At 40.5% G+C, this 19,940-nt stretch overlaps 1 protein-coding gene across 1 annotated transcript in view; it reads right to left on the reverse strand.

Moving 5' to 3' along the window:
* Positions 1 to 19,940, reverse strand: part of ANKFN1 (ankyrin repeat and fibronectin type III domain containing 1) — a 281,192-nt gene that overhangs the window by 229,305 nt on the left and 31,947 nt on the right. The window contains exon 2 of the mRNA XM_058559350.1: positions 2,432 to 2,472. Coding sequence (XP_058415333.1) covers positions 2,432 to 2,472 — 41 coding nt within the window. The remainder of the gene's footprint in view (positions 1 to 2,431; positions 2,473 to 19,940) is intronic.

The raw sequence follows: 19,940 nt of genomic DNA on the forward strand, positions 1-19,940 counted from the left end.
GCCTCCTGCCATTCACTGTAGATCAAAGCTCGTCTGAATAGAGCCCTGCTTAGGTCATTTTCCATTTGTATTGGTTGTATAATACAATCATCATTAGCACATAATGCCAACTCCAGAGGGGCTGATCCAAGTCTGGCTGCCAAAATGAACCCAAGTCACAATTGCTTGGTGATTTTAATGTGTTTCCATGACTCCATGGGTCAGACCAACTTTGCGCCCGTTGCTCAGAGATGACGTGGGGAGGTGTGTAAACCCATTTGGTCTAGATGGTGTAAAATCCTAGTGAAAATTTACTACTCAGAATATTTACTAACAAAACAGGGCACGAAGCACTTTGTTCTTGAGAAAAAATGTGAAAATAAAGCAATCGCAAATTGACCTTTCTGAAGTAAAAGAGTTAGCCTTTTTGCCCCCCCTAATTTGGGAGGTAAAAGGTGCTTTCAACTGAAATTTTTTTTTTTTTTTGGTGAGGAGGACTAGCCCTAAGCTAACATCTGATGCCAATCCTCCCCTTTTTTCTTGAGGAAGACTGGCCCTGGGCTAACATCCGTGCCCATCTTCCTCTAATTTATATGGGACGCAGCCACAGCATGGCTTAACAAGCAGTGCATCAGTGCTTACACGGGATCTGAACCTGCGAACCCCGGGCCGCCGCAGTGGAGCGCGCGCACCCAACTGCTGTGCCACCGGGCGGCCCCCTCAACTGAAATTTTAATAAAGAGATCTTGAGGTAATAGTCATACATGTGCTTATAGTTGCATATTTGCATATAATGACTTAAAATGCTGCCTTAAATTGCCCTGCATCTAATTTTCACCATGAACATGTACCAATGATTTTTCAGTATTTAACGTTAAATCATTTAAAAACAATGGTAAACCTAAATAGGCAGAAACAGTATGACATAGAGCTACCAAATATGAATACACAGGAAAGTAAACACAGGTGGTTTCCCCTGAATAGCGTTCTATGTTCAGGAGAGATAATACTACAGTCACAAGTTAACATTTGTACAAATGAAATATTCATGATAGCACATGAAAAGGGAGACTGCTCATAAGATCTAACGTGACTTGATAGGTAAAAGCTGCTTAAAAGATTCATAACATGCAGATGTCTTGATAATGCAATGAAAACCAAAGCAATGTAATACAGAGGTTGACATTTTAAAAAATTCCAGTGAATGCATAATACTTTGACATAAAGTTTGAATGGTTTTAAGGGTGGATGTTTCTTGTGCTGATGTTTGAATATTTAGGGAATAACAGTGGGATCAATTATTCAAGAGAGCAAACAAAAAGCATCTTTCAGGGAAGTCAGGAAAAACTAAGTTTTTTCTTGCAGTTCAGCTGAATATATCGTTTTCTCAGGGACTGAATTTTTCTAAAGGGAATTTATTAGAACATGTACAATATGTATAATTCAAGTGAGACCTCTGGATTCTTATGGGTCCAAGAATGTCTAATTAAAGCTCAGTGACTGCTGAGATGTATCCTCCACTGGAAGTTCCATATGAATCAGGAGCTGAGAGTTGATGTACACTTCTTGGTTTACCTGGCTCAACCTTCTACCTTTTGGTTGTCAGTCTCTTGCTTACTTATCTGTAGTGACAAGCAACTCACTACCTTTTGAGCTACTTTTGAATACCTAGAGTCTTTATTTTGAATCCACATCTATCCCGTTTTTTGAACTCAGGTATTATCAAATGATTCCAAAGACAGATGGAATGTTCATATTTTTTTTTGGTTAAAATTGTTATAAACTTCATTTTATTAAAAAAGAAAAAAGAAACATTGGCATCCTAATACCCAAAGGTGAAACTTTAAAATACTCTGAACTCCCAGTTGGGACCTGGTGTAATTTTATTTGGTCGTTTACAGTAGAGGGGGTTTGTAATTTAGGTATGGACACTGGGCGTACCAAGAGTAAAGAAACATAATACACGGGAGATTCGTTCTAGAAAGAACAGTGGTTTACAGGGTGGCCATAATGTGGTACACACAGGAAGGAATTACTAAGAGAACTACTGTGCTGTCAGATGTGAAACAGTCTGTGACCATGAGGAACAACTGAGCAAAGAGTAATAAATTAGCCACCTATTTGAGAGAAACTGAATATTCAAATATTTGGTGTCACATGGTCATAATGTCCAAAACAATATTGCCTAATTGACTCCTCACTTTTTTCCAGCTTTTTAGCTGCAATATAGTCGCAGCAACAATCAGGTTCCATCTGTTTCCCAAATGGCTTATAAAATGCTCCACGATGCTATACACATCAATAGTGTGAAATGATAGATTCAGACTGAGGCTGCCTTTGTTGAGCCAGATCTTAAAAATGCAGCAATGTGAGATGGGAGCCTGAAAGATGAGGAGGTTTTAGGAATTATAGCTGAGAAGTAGATACCAATTCAAGGAAGACATGTACTTACATTTTGCTGCAAGTGAAATGCCTGTCTTTAAAGGGTAGCCTCTGAAACAAAGAGAGAGAAAAGTGTGTTAGAAAAAATTGTACAGTGACCAATTAAAATGAAAAAGGCATTGAATTGCCTTTGAAGGTACAGCCACTGACTGAAAAAATGAGAAGCCTGGAGATGAACAAATGTTTATTGAGAAACTCTTCTTGGAGGTACAAGGAGCTGTAGCCCACAAGGAAAACACATAAGTCAACTGCCATATCCCCTTCCATGCTCAGCTCCACTCCCTGAACATCCTAGAATTTCAAGATCACTTGATGCTCATTTTGTCTCCCAAGCCTGATCTTGGCACGAGGAAACATGAGGAGGCTGGTTGCCTAGTTCAATGGCTGATGCTCACCATCCTCTTGCTCCTGGTTTATGCTGACATTGTACCTTGCTCTGGTAGGCCCAGTTCTGACACATTGTTCCATTAAATGAAACTCCTAAAAATTATGATTTTCTCAGTTGATGCTTAACGGGATAAGTGGACAAGTTTTCTTTTCCAAGAAATAAAAAGCTTTTCTGAGGAGTAGTGGGGAGGATTGAAATCAATGCCAGGTTTCTCTTTATTCAAGATGGCAGTGAAAGGAGAGAAACAATTAGACTTGTGCCTATGCTTGGAAGGAGTTTGCCAATTGTGCAGGCAATTTGTCTAGTGTGGCAGCCCACCAGACAATTCAGCTTACTTCCAAATCCATTTTTTTTTTTTTGGATCTATTGTGGTTTTATCCAAAGCGGCACTTTTCAGGGTAACAGGTTTAATTGGGCATGGCAGGTAAGTCCCCATGATTGATTTGAGCTATTTGCATTCTGAGATTCAAGTGGTTCCAGGTCGTCTCCCAGACTGTGCATTCAAGTCATGGTGTCCTCACACTTACAGAAAGATCTTGCCACACCACCCACATTGATTTGGGTAGGTCAGATTGGTCACTTAAGTGAGCAATACTTTTCCAGGCTCTGCCGTTTTTAGTAAGAGTGTGACTTCTGCAAATTGATTCAATGCTCTGGGATAATAGTGGCTATTTCAAAGAATTGTTGTAAGGGTTAAATAAGATAATACATGTAAAATAGTAACATAAGGCTGGCCCCTAGTGGGGACCCGATAAATGCTAGCTAGTGTTGTTATTGTTATTGTTATTATTATTATCAGAAGGCCAATTTGCAAAACCAAATTTAGAAGATATGATAAGCTCATGAAACCGGGGCTAGGAAGGTAGCTATGGAGAGAGTCTTGCTTGGGTAAGATGTCTCCACTCTTGGCAGTCAAAGCTGTACCATTGTCCCAAATTTCTCTCTCAGGTGGCCTTCCTCCAATCTTCATTCCTCCAACTGCTGAGTATAATTCTAGTTAGATCAACATCCACATTGGAAAATCCCTAAATGTTTTAGCAAACTGCCTAATTCCTCATTTACTATCTATGGAGATGGTTGGGGTTGGGGCTCCTAGACAGACAAATTGCTAAATTACTGAACTGCTTGGCCCAGGAAGAATAGGGATAAATCTTTCAGAGTTCTTTACACAAGGTAGGTACTTGATGCATTTTTATTGAGCTGACTTTTTTGGATGGATTCTATGGTGTGACTCAGCAAGATGTCATATGCGTCACTGAATGGAAGAAATCAGGAACAGTGCTGTGACATACAATGCCCACCCCAGCTCTCACTCCTCTAAACAAGAAAGAAATTTCAAAAGTCCTCTGAAATTGTGTACCCTTCAGCTCCTTTGAGGAATTTGTTGCTAGGAAACAAATTTAGAATGCTCTCACCTACTGAGAAAAGTTTTTACTACTGCCTCAGGTAACAGGTTCTTCTTTAGCCACAAAAATATTCACAAAGAGAACTGTTTGTTACTTCGCGAATTCATTGGACAAGAACTCTTCATTTGGGCGACAATTTCATAGCAATATCATTGATTACCTTGAAAACTACTATTCAGAGCTGTCCTCAAGACTGCATTATGTAGCTACCTAATGTGATGGTACTGGTCATTTTTCTTGGGGTACAAAATAAATAAACCAATTAAGAACTCTATGGTGGTGAGGTTTTACAGACCGTAGAGGAACATAAAAACTCGCTTTTGCTTTTCTAAGTTTATTTCTACATTAGAAAAAGAAAAACCTAAATTCTTAAAGGAGAAAAAGCCCTTAAAATTATTAATTAATTCATTTGCTAAGTTTATTGAGTGCCTGGTATGTGCAGGACACTGTGCTAGGCCCTAATCATACATTCCCTGCCTTCATGATGATGTTTGCCTGGTTGGAGAGACAACTAGATAGTCTGAAAGGATTACATGATGATATAGCGCAAAATGACAAGGTAGTCAGTGAGGCAGGGAGGTGGTCTTTGATGATCCAATCTAAAAAGAGAAATCGGGGAAGTCTAACTGGGGAAGTCTTAGGATAATATCTGAAGAAAAATTCATATTTAATAATAATAACAGCTAACATTGCTGAGTGTTTGATGCATCAAGAACTGTCCTAAGTGCTTTTACATACATGGATTCACTTATTACTCATAACAACCCCAGAGAGGTGCTATTCCTATCCCAGAGTAGGAGTTAAGAAGGCAAATGGGGAGTGCAGAGCACACAGGCAAAGGTACATCTTCAAGGGCACAAGCCCTGGCAGGAGGAACTGGCTCCTTTGAGGAACTGAGAGACCAAACCCACCATTTGCCCTATATTGCACACACTTCAGCAAAGTCCCTTCTTCCACCACGTAGGAGTCTTTAAGGGATCCTGGATGGGGTTCTTCTGATATCAGCCCTGGATAACTTTAGTTATGGAAGCCTAGCCTCTCTGCTCCCACCTCAAGGGGGATGTGGGTATCTTGGCTCTCTGCCCTGTATCACACCCACCCATCCTCAGAAGGTGTACAAGGCCAGCAGGTTACCATCCTGGGGTCATGGTATCACACAGGCCTGATTCAGTAGTCAAGTCCACATGAAATGGACCTTGTCCAAAGGCCTTCGATACCTTATTCTCCTTGTTAGGAATCCAGTCTCCTACACTCCAGTGATCACTGGGATCTGTCAACTGATGGTCCTGGAGCAGCTTATCTCTAGGCCAAAGTGTTCAACTAGGGGATTCTCCACGCCACCCATCTATCTCAACTTCTCACCCTAGTTCCTGTGGCTGATGTATCTGGTTATGATCTGTAACCTACAATTGACATTCATCTAAAAAATAGACTACTTAGTAATTTCTGAATGTTCTATGCTGATTAAGTATCTGGCTTGAGTTGCCTGCCACTCAAAATTTTTATGATATGTAAAAAGTTGCATCAATGCAAGTATAAGTGTTTGTATAATATAACATATGGAGTCAAATCTCCTATATACCAATTCCTCTCTATAATATATAATCAGCTATTTCCTATATGTCCAAGATTACAAATTCTGAGATGAAGTGGCTGCCACTTTCTTACTCTGAATATTGAATGAATTCTGTTTTATGTTAATTTTACTTATTTGCTTAATGCTATAGTAGGAATACTTATTCTCTATTCCACATATTCCCAAGAGTTCTGGGAACCAATAGTCTTTTAAATTACCTGGAAAATTAATTTAAGAATAAACCAGTGCAGGTTTTATTTAAGGTAGACTATGCCAATTATCAGATGATGGTAATAATAATAATAATAATAATAATAATTTGTGAATGGTAGATCTCCTCTTTACTTTGATCAAGTGTTCTTTAAAACCTGAGACTATGTGCTGCAGACACATAGATGTTGAGAGATTGAGGGCCTCTGCCCATGGCTCCCACTCGAGGTAGAGGCGCAATGGTATCAGAGCGCCAGGAGTTCGACTCTTGGTTCTTCCACCAACCTCCAGTAGACCTCTAGCTAGTTATTTAACCTTATGTTTTTTACACTTATGAAAGCACACACACACACACACACATGTATATAAACCTTTATGTATCTCAATGCTTTTGTCTATAAAATGGAAATAAGAGTGGCACCTGCCCCTCTCCTAAGATTGTTGTGCTAGTACTTGGCAGAGACCTTGCCCATTCTAAGTGCTTAACATCTGATAGTTATGATTGTCTTTACTGAGTCCCAGCTGAAAAATTACTGCACAAAGAATTGCACTTTCCATTTGGATCAAAATATTCTGCACTAGTTCCTCAAATGGTTACAAAAAACGCTATCTCCAACCTCTTTTGTCTCTGACTTTGGGTCTTGATTTGCTCTGAAGTGGGCTCTTCTTAAAAAGTCTTAGTAGATTGGTTTTTCATGATTGTTACTAATTTTACTCACAGTAACTTTTTAATTTTTTTTGCCACTAGTGTTTTAAGAATTTTTTTTTTTTTTTTTTTGTGAGGAGATCAGCCCTGAGCTAACATCCGCCAATCCTCCTCTTTTTTTGCCGAGGAAGACGGCCCTGGGCCAACATCTGTGCCCATCTTCCTCCACTTCACATGGGACGCCGCCACAGCATGGCTTACCAAGCAGTGCGACGGTGCGCGCCCGGGATCCGAACCAGCGAACCCTGGGCCGCCGCAGCGGAGCGCGCGCACTTAACCGCTTGCGCCACCGGGCCGGCCCCTAAGAATTTTATACACATTTTCAATTGCTCCTCTTATGGCATTGGCATTTCACTGTTGTATTTTTTCTAGACTTGACTCTGTGCCTTTGCCGAGACCTTTGCTCCACCGTGTTTACTTATAAGTGGCTTCTTGTGTTTTGATGTCTTTCTAGCTTTTAAACAGTTAAAAAAAATTAATTAAATAAGCAATTTGCACTCCAAAAACATTGGAAAATACAAAAGAGCACTAAAATGAAGTAAAAGAGTTCACAACCTCATAGATTTATTCTGAAGTATATAAAGAAGTGAAGATCTTGGCTGATACTCCAGCCCCAATTTCCCAGAGGTAATAACTGTCGATGTGTGTGAAGGTATCATTCTAGATTGTTTTTTATGCTTATGAAAGCAAATATACATACATAAACATTTCTATGTATATACATATACTGCTAAAATTTTTTCAACAAAAACAAGGTCATGTCATATAATTCTCTATAATATGCTTTTATTCTCTTAATAGTATTTTTATGGACATACATTCCAAGTCAGTATATATAGATCTCTTCATTTGTTTTAGTGGCTAAATGGGAATCCATTTATGGACATGTCCTAATTTGTCTAACCAATCCCATATTGATGAACATTTGGGTTGCTTGTGGTCTTTTGTTATTACAATGAACTTGCGATGAGAAAGCATTTTGAACGTTTGTTTTTAGACTCATGTTCTTTTACTGTAGAGTAGTTCTTAGAATTGTGAGTACTTTATAACAGGTAGATGCAGCTTAGTATTAGACGGAGAGTCCAAATTACTCTTCAGGAAGGTTGAACCTATTCACCCCCTACCAACAATAAGACACACCCTCCATATGTATCTTTTTTGCACTCAGAATTTCTTTCTTTGAGTTTTTTTTTTCTATGTGATAATTCTTCCATCTGAGCTTCAATATACTTAATTCAGTTTTCAACAATGTTTTTGAGTTCCAAGAACTCTTTCATTTTCTCAGATTGCTCCTTTGTAATAACTTCTCTAGTCTCCCTAGGAATTTACATTATTTTCTTTTAGAGTTCTTTTTATTTCTTCCTTTAATGATACCTCACAGAGAGCCACCTGTTTGAATTATGTTGTTTTTTCCCTCTTTCAAACTGCTAGGTCACCTTGAATGCTTTTTATATTTTCTCTCCCCACTGTTATTTGTCTGCACACATCCAGATGTCCTGACCCATAAGGAAGGAGGTGTCCTCAGCACATAGGCAGGTAGGCTGCTGGGGTCTCCTAAGTAGTAGTGGGTCTGCAAGTGGTGAGAGATAAAGGAAGAATCTTTTCCTGGTGGATGGGCTGGTGGGCTAGGAGAGGCCTCCAAGTTCTCAGGATCCTCCTGGCAAATGCAGAGTATGAGAGTTCTCTTCAAGTTATATACAACTGATGTATTCTTTAGTTATGGTCTTCTCAAGAACAAAACACAAAGCAACAGCAATAAATCCAAAAATGACTTCCAAAACAATAAAGAAATTTCCATGCCAAAGCCAAGTTGACATGTCAGACCAAGCATAGACTGTCATCTTTAGGATAAGGACAGTAAGAAATTTGCATAAGCATGGCACTCTCAGAAAACTTGTCAGTAATATTATGAATTACATTCTATCCTGGATATGGGGATATTTTGGGAAAACAATTTTATTGTATACTCTTTTCAAATAATATATGTTTATTATCAATAACAATCAAGTAGATGGTCCTTTTTTGGCCAATACTGTATTTATTTATCAATAAATACCAGATATTTAAAATATGTTCTAGGTGTTAGACGTATTACACTGACACAAACATGGTGATTATTTTATCACCAAGGTGTTTGTAGTCTGTCTAGTGCACGAGAAACTTACTAGAAAATGACTCCAGTTATAGTAACACGTGGTAAGTACTATGATAGAGGTAGGCCTGGGGTATTATAGAAGCAAAGGATGTTCTCCCTAAATCAGATTAAGGCCAATTTTTCCAAGTAAGGGTGATAATGGGTTTGTGAAAAAAAGAAGTTAAATGCTCAAGTAAGTTTGGGAAATATTGGATTAAAGATAGTTAAATAGGTCTTTCTACTGTAATTTTTTTCAGAGCTTTTAATATTCCAATATTTATTATAAATTCCAGGGGGGATAACATCCCAAATTTATGTGACCAAGTAATCTTTTTTGCCAAGCATTTTGAGGGACACACTTGAGGAAAAATGGTGTAGGTGATCCAGGGGAACTCTCCCAGAGGAGTAACGTCAGAGATGAGATTCCGAGGTGAGCTGGCATGAGCTAGAAGAAGAGGTAGGAAAGGGCACTCTCGGCAGAACAGCAGCATGTGCAAAGGCACGGAGACAAGGCATGAACTGAGGTAACACTAGGTAGCTCAAAATAGCTAGACCAAAGAATTCCACCTGAAAAAGTGACCAGAGGGGATAGAAATAAGCAAGAGTCAGTCAGATCATTCCATCCAGGTAAAGGGTTAACTTTTTTCTGAAAGCCAAGAAGAGTATTTAAAGGTTTCTAAAATAAGGGAGAGGTATGAATGAATTTACTTTGTCAAAACATCAGCCTGGTAGCAGTATAGCGGTGGGTTGTGGTGAGGTCAGCCTGGAGAAGGGAAGAGTAGTTGGGAGGAGTTATTGAGCTAACCCAGGTGTCACTGTCGAGGGACAGAACTAGAAGATAAAGATGGATGGATGGATGGATAGATAGATAGATAGATAGAAGAGGGACATAGGGGAATCTGCAGGACCAGGTGGCAACTGGCTGTGGGGTGAGTGGGATGTAAGGATTAGGTGACTTCTGGGGGACTGGGTGGGTGATAGAGTCCCTTAGAGAGATGGGGAATATGGGAGGAGGAGCAGGTTTAGATTGAACTTACTCATATCAATGGGAAAATAAGTCCCATAAAATATTCAGGGTTTCTCAACCTTGGCACTGTTGACATTTGGGGCCAGATAACTCTTTGTGGTGGGACTTCCTCTGCACTGTAGGATGTTTAGCAGCTCCCTGGCCTCCACCCACCAGATGCCAGTATTACCTCCTCCCCCAGTTATGACAAACAAAATGTTTCCAAACATTGCCAATGTCCCTGGAGGGGCAAAATTGTGCTCTGTTCACCCCCTGCCCCCACCGCCAGTTGAAAGCCACTGCTCTGTATTTTTCCTTTGACATGATGTGGTGGAATTTGGAAGAACTCTGCTAATTCTTTTGTGCCACTAAAGAGTGAAACCCAGAAGAGATGGCCTTTTGTTTAGCAGAATATATTGAGTATTTGCAAATGCAAAGTTGGCCTAGACCTTTCATAGATGGTATGGGAGTTAAATTCTGCTATAGAAGAAAGTGAGAGAACTGAATTCCTGAAGTAAACTGAAAGGAGCTTGTTGAGCAGCAGGGAGGCTGATCTCCTACCTAAAGGAGAGCAGTGAGAAATTCCTGGTGGCTGGGAGGTTGCGGGTCCTCTCATTACAGGGATGCTTAATATTCAATCCTGAGCTCCTTACTGTTCTGCCATGGTGTCAGACTCCTCCATTGGCCTGAAGTCCTAAAGCAGGACCTAAGCCAGATGTGTCTGCGCGAACGTCATCTCTCAGGATTTTGCAGAGATTTTAAATGTAGGGCTTAAGCTTTTAAGCTTTGTCACTATCCTCACCATTGTCATCTTTTACTCTTTCTTCTTTTATTTTTCTTCTTCTTGCTCTTCTTTCACATATCCTTCAACAAAAACTTTCATCGAGGTTAATGCCTTTGATTGGAATTACATGTAAGCTTAATTTCCCAGTGCGATGCTGAATTTCTGAAGTTGTCCGAGGCCAGAGATGCCCTTTAGGCTAGACAGGGCAGAGTTCAGCATGGAGAGTGATATCATGGACAACGCGGGATCCTCTCACCTGATGTCTCTCTTTTCAGATGGATAAACTGAGGTCTGGAGGGCTGCAATACTTTGTTTTAGGAACGGAGTTAGATCTTTTGGATCCTAGTTCTATTCTTTTTCTAGCAGAACACATGGTCTAGGAAGAAATCACCTCTCCCTGATTAGCTGACACTAGTATCCAGAAAGGTCTCTGATTTCTGTGCTAGCAGCTTCGAGGTAATAACCCTGCTAGAATACAAAAAACAGAATAAAAGCTGTTTAAGTAGGGCTTCACGCCAAGGATGTCTTAAAGCTCCACGTATACTCAAATCTTTCCTCCATGACATCATTAAAATACTATCTGGCTCAGAATATTTTCTACTTTCAAACACTTCTTTTCAAATTTCTATCTTCTCTCAGCTGACAATACAGACTCATAGAACCCTTTCATGTCTCATAGGCTACTGTCCAAGCCTTATCATTAAATAATGAATTTCTAAGGATTAATTATTTAAACGTCAAAGAGATGGTTTTTGGTAAGGAAGGAAGTATCTTTCAAATCTGCTGTAGATAATGTGAAAGCTGATCAATGGCCAGTGTTTATGTATCTAGCTATCAATTTTAATGAAACATTTCCTTTGAAGTCACTTACAAAAAATTCTAAAGTCCATATACATAAAATCTGAAAATCACACTGAAGTTCTGTCTCACAAAAGGTGACCTCAATTGATTTTGCTCTAAAAGTCTTCCAATAGGAGAGCAATGGCTCAAATTCTTCATCAAAACATGAACCCAGGCAACTTCTTATTCATCTTTTTATCTTCTGCAATGTCTAGCGGAATATTCAACACATAGTGGCTCTTCAACAGATAGAAGTTAAATGACTAAGCCTCCAGGCTTCCCCAGCAGCAAGATTCTGTCTGCCCAGCAGCCTCCCACACCCACACTGCCTCTATTACCTATCTGTGTGTCCAGAACCTGCTACAGAATTTGTGAGGCTCAGTGCAAAAATGAAAAGGTGGAGCCCCTTGTTCTAAAATGATTAAGAACTTCAAGACAGTGACAACAGAGCATTGAGCTCAGCATGGGGCCCTGTGTGACTACATCAGGTGTGTGCCCATGGAGCTGGCCCTGTCTGTGCCCAGCCATCTGATTCTTTTATGCATGCTAATCACACTGCATGTGCCAAGTGAAAACCCACACTTGAGCTGTCCTTAGCCCCTTCTTTCCTGTCTCAATCAGACCCTTCCTTCTTGGGTCCACACCTGTCCATCGTCCTCGTCGTGTCTCTTTCATTGTGCTTTCTGGATCCCTGTTTTACGATAAGAAAATTCACCTCTGTCTTTGCCTTCTCAGTTCATCTCCTCAGTGGAGTGGAAACTAGGCTTTCCTGCCTCTGCAGTCCTCTCCAATAGGGGCCACTATTGTTTCGACTTCCAAAGTACAACTGCACAGGGGGCAGGATCCATCTGTCCTTGAGTTCTAGTGGCCATTCCAGACCATTCGTTATGCTGCTCTGGCTCCACATACTTGATTGCACCCCCTTTTCCACATCCTACCCTTTATTATTGGTTACTCTCCATGGCTCTCCTGCCTCCCCTCTGACTCCAGCGTGTGGCCCCCAGCTTTCCTCTGCTCTCCCGTCTGTCTTTGTAACTGTAATGTTTGCATCGATGACCCATCTGGCTCTCTGACATTGCAGTTCAGCGATTTCCATTCACGCTAGTCCCTCAGTGGCATACCTCAAACCTCATATTACCTGGAACTACTTTACTTGTAAGATGTATACTCTAATCACTGGACAACTTGGAAAATGTAGAAAGTAAAAAGCAAAAACAAATGAACAATAACAAAACCAACCAACCAACCATCCAACCAAACAAACAAGGACAACCACAGTTTTATCACTCAGTCATCCACCGTTAGAATTTTAGAACCCTTCCCCCCCAAATCTTTTTTCTGTGCATAGAAAATTGAAACTATAAGAGTTGTGATGAGGCTTGTCCACAAAAATAGAGGGTACTGATCTCATCTAGGGTACTAGATTAGAGCTGTTTATCAGGGAGTGCTATTTAAGTTGAAATCTGAAAGCTGGGATGGAGCAGCTCATTGAAGAGGAGAGGGAAGATCATTGCAGGCAGAAGGCACAGCTTGTACAAAGGTCCTGAGGTAGGAAAGACCATGTCTTGTTTGAGGGCCTAAAAGAAAGCCATTGAATAAGAATGGGGAGAGATGAATTACCTGGTTTCAAATCCCAAATTACTTACTTCAGCCTCAATTTCCTCCTCTGTAAAGTGGAGATCATATTAGTCTTCTCCTAGGATTGTTGGAAAGATTAAACGTGTTCCTATATGGAAAGCACTGAAAATAGCACCTGGCACATAGTAATGCTTTCTTAAAACAGGAGAAAGGTGTAGATAGCCTAAAGAGTCAATCTGGAGAAGGAGAAATGTCTCTTCTGCCTCCTTGTGTTCTCCAGGAGGAGGAGGCTTCAACACCCACACCCATGAGTGACAGATATTGGAGTGAGCACGTGTAGCTTCTCTCTTCACTCGTTACTGTCTTCTCCATCCAGGAAGAGGTTGACTTACTAGACTGTGGGAAGCCAGACGTCCACTGGGCCACGTTTCCATGGTGGGTAAGGGTTCCTATGTTAATGCTGCAAGTCAGGTGTTTCCTCTCTCTGGTCCAGCTGTGACTGGACGGGTGAGTCACATGAGTCTGACACTGGGCTCCAGTCTCTTCAATGCAGAGCAGGGTAGGGGGAAGCCCTGCTTTGGCTTCTTCAGTGCAGTTTCCTGGATGCCCTATATTTTGGATTTATTGGATGCTCCCTAGCTATCAATCAAGTTGATACTTTGATACCCATTTAGTGAAGAAGAGGGGGTAAAGGATTAGAATCCTGATCTCCAATAAGTTAGTGCGCTCTCTGGAAACCTTAAGACTAAATACAAACATTTGGAGAGTGCAGAACTCAGATGTGAGACCGCAGATCCGGGTACAGCTATTGCGAGCAATTTTAGCATGAGTGGGCAGCAGCAGCCTTTTTTTCTGACTTACTTTGGTGGCAATGCCTTACAGTTAATGTGCTGCTGAGGCCAATATTGTATTATTTGGACTTTAAGTAGGAAAAACACAGCCAGATTCCATCCAGAGTAGAGAGAACTAGAGTGAGTAGTTTTGGCCTTCAGGTTTAGTGCTGGGCATAGGGAACACTAGCTCAGCTAATCTAACCTGGAACCCTTTTTATCTGGTTTGGAATTGCACAGGCCCAGGTGGGGACTGTGGAAGGACTCACTTCTTGATTCATGTAGCTTGTCTACAGGATCCTGGGACTCCCTGCCAAATGGTCTCAAATAGGCTTTATTTCATATATCTTAGTTCTTAAATAAGAAATGATTTCTTAAATCTATATCTGATTATGATATAGATTTAAGAGACCCTAAACCAGATTAATGGTTAAAGAGGAACGGGGCCCCTGATTCATTATTTTCAGGCATTCAGGCTAGGAAGTATATTTAAAAGGCCGTTTTTTTGAACTGTTTCTAGAATAGATTTGCTTAGAGAGTTAAGGAAGAAGGGAACTGATTTAAAATACAGGCTTTGATCTTGCACTTAGAACATGAGCTGCTGGAAATGAAAAAAAAAAATGAAGGAAGATGCTATGATTGAGTGGAAGGAAAATAATTATTTCTTTAGGTGAAATGCTGAGATTTTAGAGGCTAGGTTGGACAGTATGAATCTAAGACATTTTAAATGCTCTTACAGTTGGAGTTAGAAAAGAGGTGTGATTGAGGCTTAAAAAAATCCAACAAAAAATTAAAGAAAGAAAACAAAGGAGACTAATGCCCCAGAGGTTGCCCAGATGTGGGGGACTATTAGGAAGCTACTGAGTGGAGGATGGGAGAGCCACGCGGGATGGCTCCATGAAATTTGAACAGGACTATGAGGGACAACTAGGAAGATGAGAGTGGAAAACTTCAGGGATTATTTCACTAGTGCCAAGATAACACAGTTATTGCAGCGATGAAGCAGGTTCAGTGGGTGCCATGAGGAAAGGTATGCATTAGTCCTGTAATGGACGGTTCAGGGAGAATGAGATAGCCAGCCTTAAGTGAATTGCACTCCATTCCCCAGGGGAACATCTGTCTGGAGACATTCTTTGATTATTACGATTTGGGGAGGGGGTGCTACTGGCAGGTAAACATCCTGAAATGCACAGGACAGCCCCCACAACAAAGAATTATCCAGCCCAAAGTGTTGACAGTGCTGAGATTGAGAAACTGCCTTAAGGAAAGCCAGGCTGGGCTATAACATTTGAGTCCAGATGGAGTCAGATGTTGGACTGATGGGTAGAATTATCCAGCTCAGAGAATTAGACATGGACAAGATTTGTTTGAACTATGGATATTTTGGCAGCTTCTGAAATCACCGACTTCACATCTCTTATTAAGGGTGATCTCAAAGGACAAAATCTGGAATAATATTATGATGAAAACAAATGAATGGAGCTGAAAGCAAAGAGAAAGTAGGAAACGTGCTGTGATCCGGCCAAAGGTATTAGCACCACATATGGAAAATGTAGAGAGCCAAGTTAGGAAGCATATTACACTTTTACAAACAGCTGAGTTTGTTTGAAAAGATTGGAGAACGAAAGAGACAAATGAAACACCAGAGGCATGTGCTACTGAAATAGGGATGGAAGTGGCAACGATTAATGTTCTTGCTACCAATGAAGTAGCATGATTTGCTCAAGGCCTGGGGATTTAAAAATCAAGGAAAGGCAAGTTTTGGGGGAAGAGCACATGGGAAAGGATGTACTTCCCACCTGAGCATGCAAACTGCAGCTCACCATCAAGAACTTCAGTCTGAGGATCTGTTGAGGACAAGTGCCCACTGAGCTAAACATGCAAACAACGGAGGTACACCATTCAGAGATAGGTCTACAGCAGTGGTTCTCAAATTCAGCGTGCATTAGGATCTCCTGGAGAGCTTGTCAAAACCCAGATTTCTGTGTCCCACCCCCAGAGTTTCTGATACAACAAATCTGGGTGGAGCTTGAGAATATGCATTTCTAACAAGCTCTCAGGTGATGTGCCAATGCTGCAACATTTAGAGAACCAGTGGTCTACAGAATTCCAGTGAAGGAAGCAAAGACAGCAGACACTGCCTCCTGAGATCCTGCAACAGATGGAGAAATACAAATGTAGAGCAAGACGGTGAGGCTCTGGGGAATGCACAAGCATGAACCTTGCTTACACAGGTGTCTCTCCCTCTTGGGCATCCTATTCCCAGAGGGAGAAGAAGCTGAGTCACTGTAAAGACCCCACCCAGGATTTCAGCACTGGGGATAGGGGCAAAATGTGGGGCTCAAACCTGGAATGGAAATTAAAAGGATTAAAATATGCAGCATAGAACTGAGCCACGAGAAGACCTGGAGACGAGGGACACCACGGAAATTTCTTAATTTTGCAAGTACAAGAGTGTCTCAAATACCAGTCTCTGAGAGAGGACACGGGATGCATGGGCAGATTCCCTTCTCCCTTCTTGCTCCCAAGGATATGGGAAGCAGACGGTTACAATGAACTTCTTCACATTTCTTGAGACAAAATTTTTACGCTCAATTGTTTATGTTCCCAGCTCATGGATTCCAGATAGGCATTCTTACAAAGCTGAAACCAAGAACATTTTCTTTTTTCTCCAAAATTTTCTGTTAGCCCTTCTTACCCGATAACACTTAGCATTCTGCTATGATCCATAGCCGATAACCACAACGTGAGTCTGGTACTTTGTATCCCATCTGCATCTGTTGTTCTCTGTGCGTATTTTCAATCTTCAGGAAGAGGGATTTAGTACCAGATTCAGGCACCAAACTCTGTCCTTTGCTTCTTGGAATCCAGTAAGAGATGATTCAACTAAACCATGACACATCTGTCTACTAAGGGACTATCAAGTAACCATTAAAAGAAAAGAACTTGATGAAGAGTTTTACTAAGAGTAATTACAGGGAGGAAATACTTATGGTATAATGTTAAGTGGAAATAAAACAATAAAATTGAATATCTAATATCACAATTACATGAACACATAAAAGTAAATGAAATACCTTTCACAGATGAAACTATAGATTGAAATGCATCAGAATGTATACTGGGTTTGTTCTGAAGTGGTGGGAATTTTCTCTAAAGTTTATAATTATTAATTTGAATATTATTTATAATAGGAATAGTAAATTTTATCAATTTTAAGTATTTTATGCTAGTGTTAGTATTAGAAAACCATGGGGACCTTTATTTCTTGAAGACAGGAAAAGAAGATAGGTAAACAAATTTCAAAATGGTGAGTGGTCTAGTCGTTAAGATTTGGCACTCTCACCGCCATGGCCCAGATTCATTTCTCAGTCAGGGAACCATACTACCCATCTGTTGGTCGTCCTACTGTGGTGGCTGCATGTTGCTGTGATGCTGAAAGCTATGCCACCGGTATTTCAAATACCTGCAGGGTCACCATCATGGACAAATTTTAGGAGGAAGGACCTGGCCACCCACTTCCAAAAAAATTGGCCATGAAAACCCTGTGAATAGCAGTGGAGCATTGTCTGATACAGTGCCGGAAGGTGAGAGGATGGTGCAAAAAGACCTGGCGGGGTTCCACTCTGCTGTACATAGGGTTGCTAGGAGTCGGAATTTACTTGACGGCACTAACAACAACAGTAAAGGAAAGTGTGGGTGAAGATGTGCTTTGAGGTGTTTGAGAGACTTGTGACTGGAGAGAGGATTTACGAGGGGCAGAGGAGGATTATTCATCCAACAGGAGGATATTCTTGATATTTCAGGACTAGCATAGATTTGAAGTGCACTAATAGAAAAGATGTCAAGCAAAGCTGGGCTGATATTGCTAACCAATTGCGGAAGTGTGAAAAAGTTTTAACACTCTATAGATGTAATGAAAATCAACAAAGTTGAGAATTGCTTTAATGAATACCACATGGGAAAATAGAATAAATTGGCTATGAAAAAAATCAGAAATCTCCCTTTGAAAGGATGGCTACAGTATCACTTTCCATTATAAATGAGGAATATAAACACATTGTCAAAAATACACGTTGTCAAATGAATTTGAACAAAAATATTTTAGCTTTCTGTCAGTTGACTAGAAAAAGTTTAGATTTTAATTTAAGCATCAAGAGAAAGGGTCTAATGGTTTATAAGCAGCTTTGCTGAGAGCAGAAGTGATAAAAATTGCAAACAGATGATACGTAAATAAATATTTGCATCGACTGGTATAAATATTTAGTAGTGCTGACAACTCCAAATTATCTTGTTTTAATTGGTTCACATAGAAACTAATTTTTGACAATTGTAGTTGGCCAATTAACACTTCAGTAGCTCAGCTAAAGTCTTTGATCTTAAGAGTGCTTTTGGGAACAAGTCTCCATGTAGTCACCCCTTTGTTTCTTAGAGAAATAAATTCTTCATTCAGTCATGAAAATACAGTGGCTTGTGAGCCTCCTTCTGCAGCCAAGAAAGTCTTGGTCCAGAAGAATGGATCCAGAAAGGTTGTAATATTAAATTGTCAAAACTAGTGGTGCTAGGATTGTGGGTAGGGAGGAGAGAAAGAGACAAAACTCACAGAAAGTGTTGGACACTGGCTTTGAAATGTCTATATCATGACAGTGGTTGCCAATCAGTTATGTATGATCATAAACAGTGCCTGGTTTTCTGAGAGGGACAACTTAGATATCATTTCAGAATTTCTTCTATCTAAGAAGAAAGCAGGCATAGTTTATAAGGTCACCCATTTCTTGCCCCTCTCCCTCCCAGTTTATCTCTCACTACCAGCTTTATATACTTTTATTAAAAAAATAGGGACCGGCATAGTGGTGTAGTGGTTAAGTTCGCGTGCTCTGCTTCAGTGGCCCGGGGTTCACATCCCAGGTGTGGACCGACGCACCACTTGTCAAGCCATGCTGTGGCGGCGTCCCATGTAAAGTAGAAGATGGGCACGGTTGTTAGCCCAGGGCCAATTTTCCTTAAAAAAGAAAAAAAGGATATCCCTCACTAGATTGTGCCTTTCTTGTATTCTAAACGAATACCCAACTTTGATTGTGCCCCATAGTAGTCACTTATGCTCTTTGCCAAATATTTCTGACTCTTCACCTTCTAAGCACATGGAGAATTGCCTTCCTGGCTCCTTGGTGGATGAATGAGGTCATATGTCTAGTTTCAGTAGTTTTACCCTTGTGAAAACAATCCCCTCTATTAAATTCTCTGTGTTAAAAATCCTAGAGTACTTTTTCCCCACGCTTGCTGGTATGAATAAAACACTAAGTCACGACAATCAGATTCTCTATAGAGAATTAGATACCTGGTTGGCTAAGTTTTTATTTTCCACAAATAACTTTTGTGTTAAGATACCTGCTGTATCTTAACCAAAGCACTTGTTAATTCTTAACTCTTGTGGCGAATCTTTGTAAAAGATATGAATATATTTTCTAGTTTATTAGTAATTAAATCAAGAAATATTTATTAAAAGTACATTATATGTCAGGCGCTGTGCTGGACAGAGACCTCTCATGGACTTTATAGTTTGGTAGGAAAGGCAAACATTGATCAAATAACCACATAAACAGACATGGATTTATGATGATAATGAGACATGAGGAGGGGATATGGAACTCCATGACAGGGCCATCTTATGATAGGGTCACCTCCTTGGGGCTGAGGAAGCGGAGATCTGAAGAATGAGCAGGTGTTAACTAGAAAAAGAGGAAGAGGAGAGTTTTCAAGACAGAGGAATAGCATGTGTAAAGGCCTGATGGTAGAAGAAAGGATGCAGGTTTGAGAAGCAGAGAAAGTGCGGGAAAGGTAGGCAGGACCTGGTAGGTATCATTGAGGATTGTTTACTTTACACTGAGAGCAACAAAGAGTCATTGAAAGCATTTAGGCAACAAACAGTGGTGGTGGGAAGGCTGTAATGTGTGTGACACAACCAGATGTACATTTAAGACTGGTCATTCTTGAGGAGGCAGAGAGGATGGATTGTGGGGGCCCCCCACACATGTAGATGCAGAGGTAAACCATGAAGATG

The sequence above is a fragment of the Diceros bicornis genome, chromosome 18 (assembly GCF_020826845.1).
Source record: "Diceros bicornis minor isolate mBicDic1 chromosome 18, mDicBic1.mat.cur, whole genome shotgun sequence".
Classification (NCBI taxonomy): domain Eukaryota; kingdom Metazoa; phylum Chordata; class Mammalia; order Perissodactyla; family Rhinocerotidae; genus Diceros; species Diceros bicornis.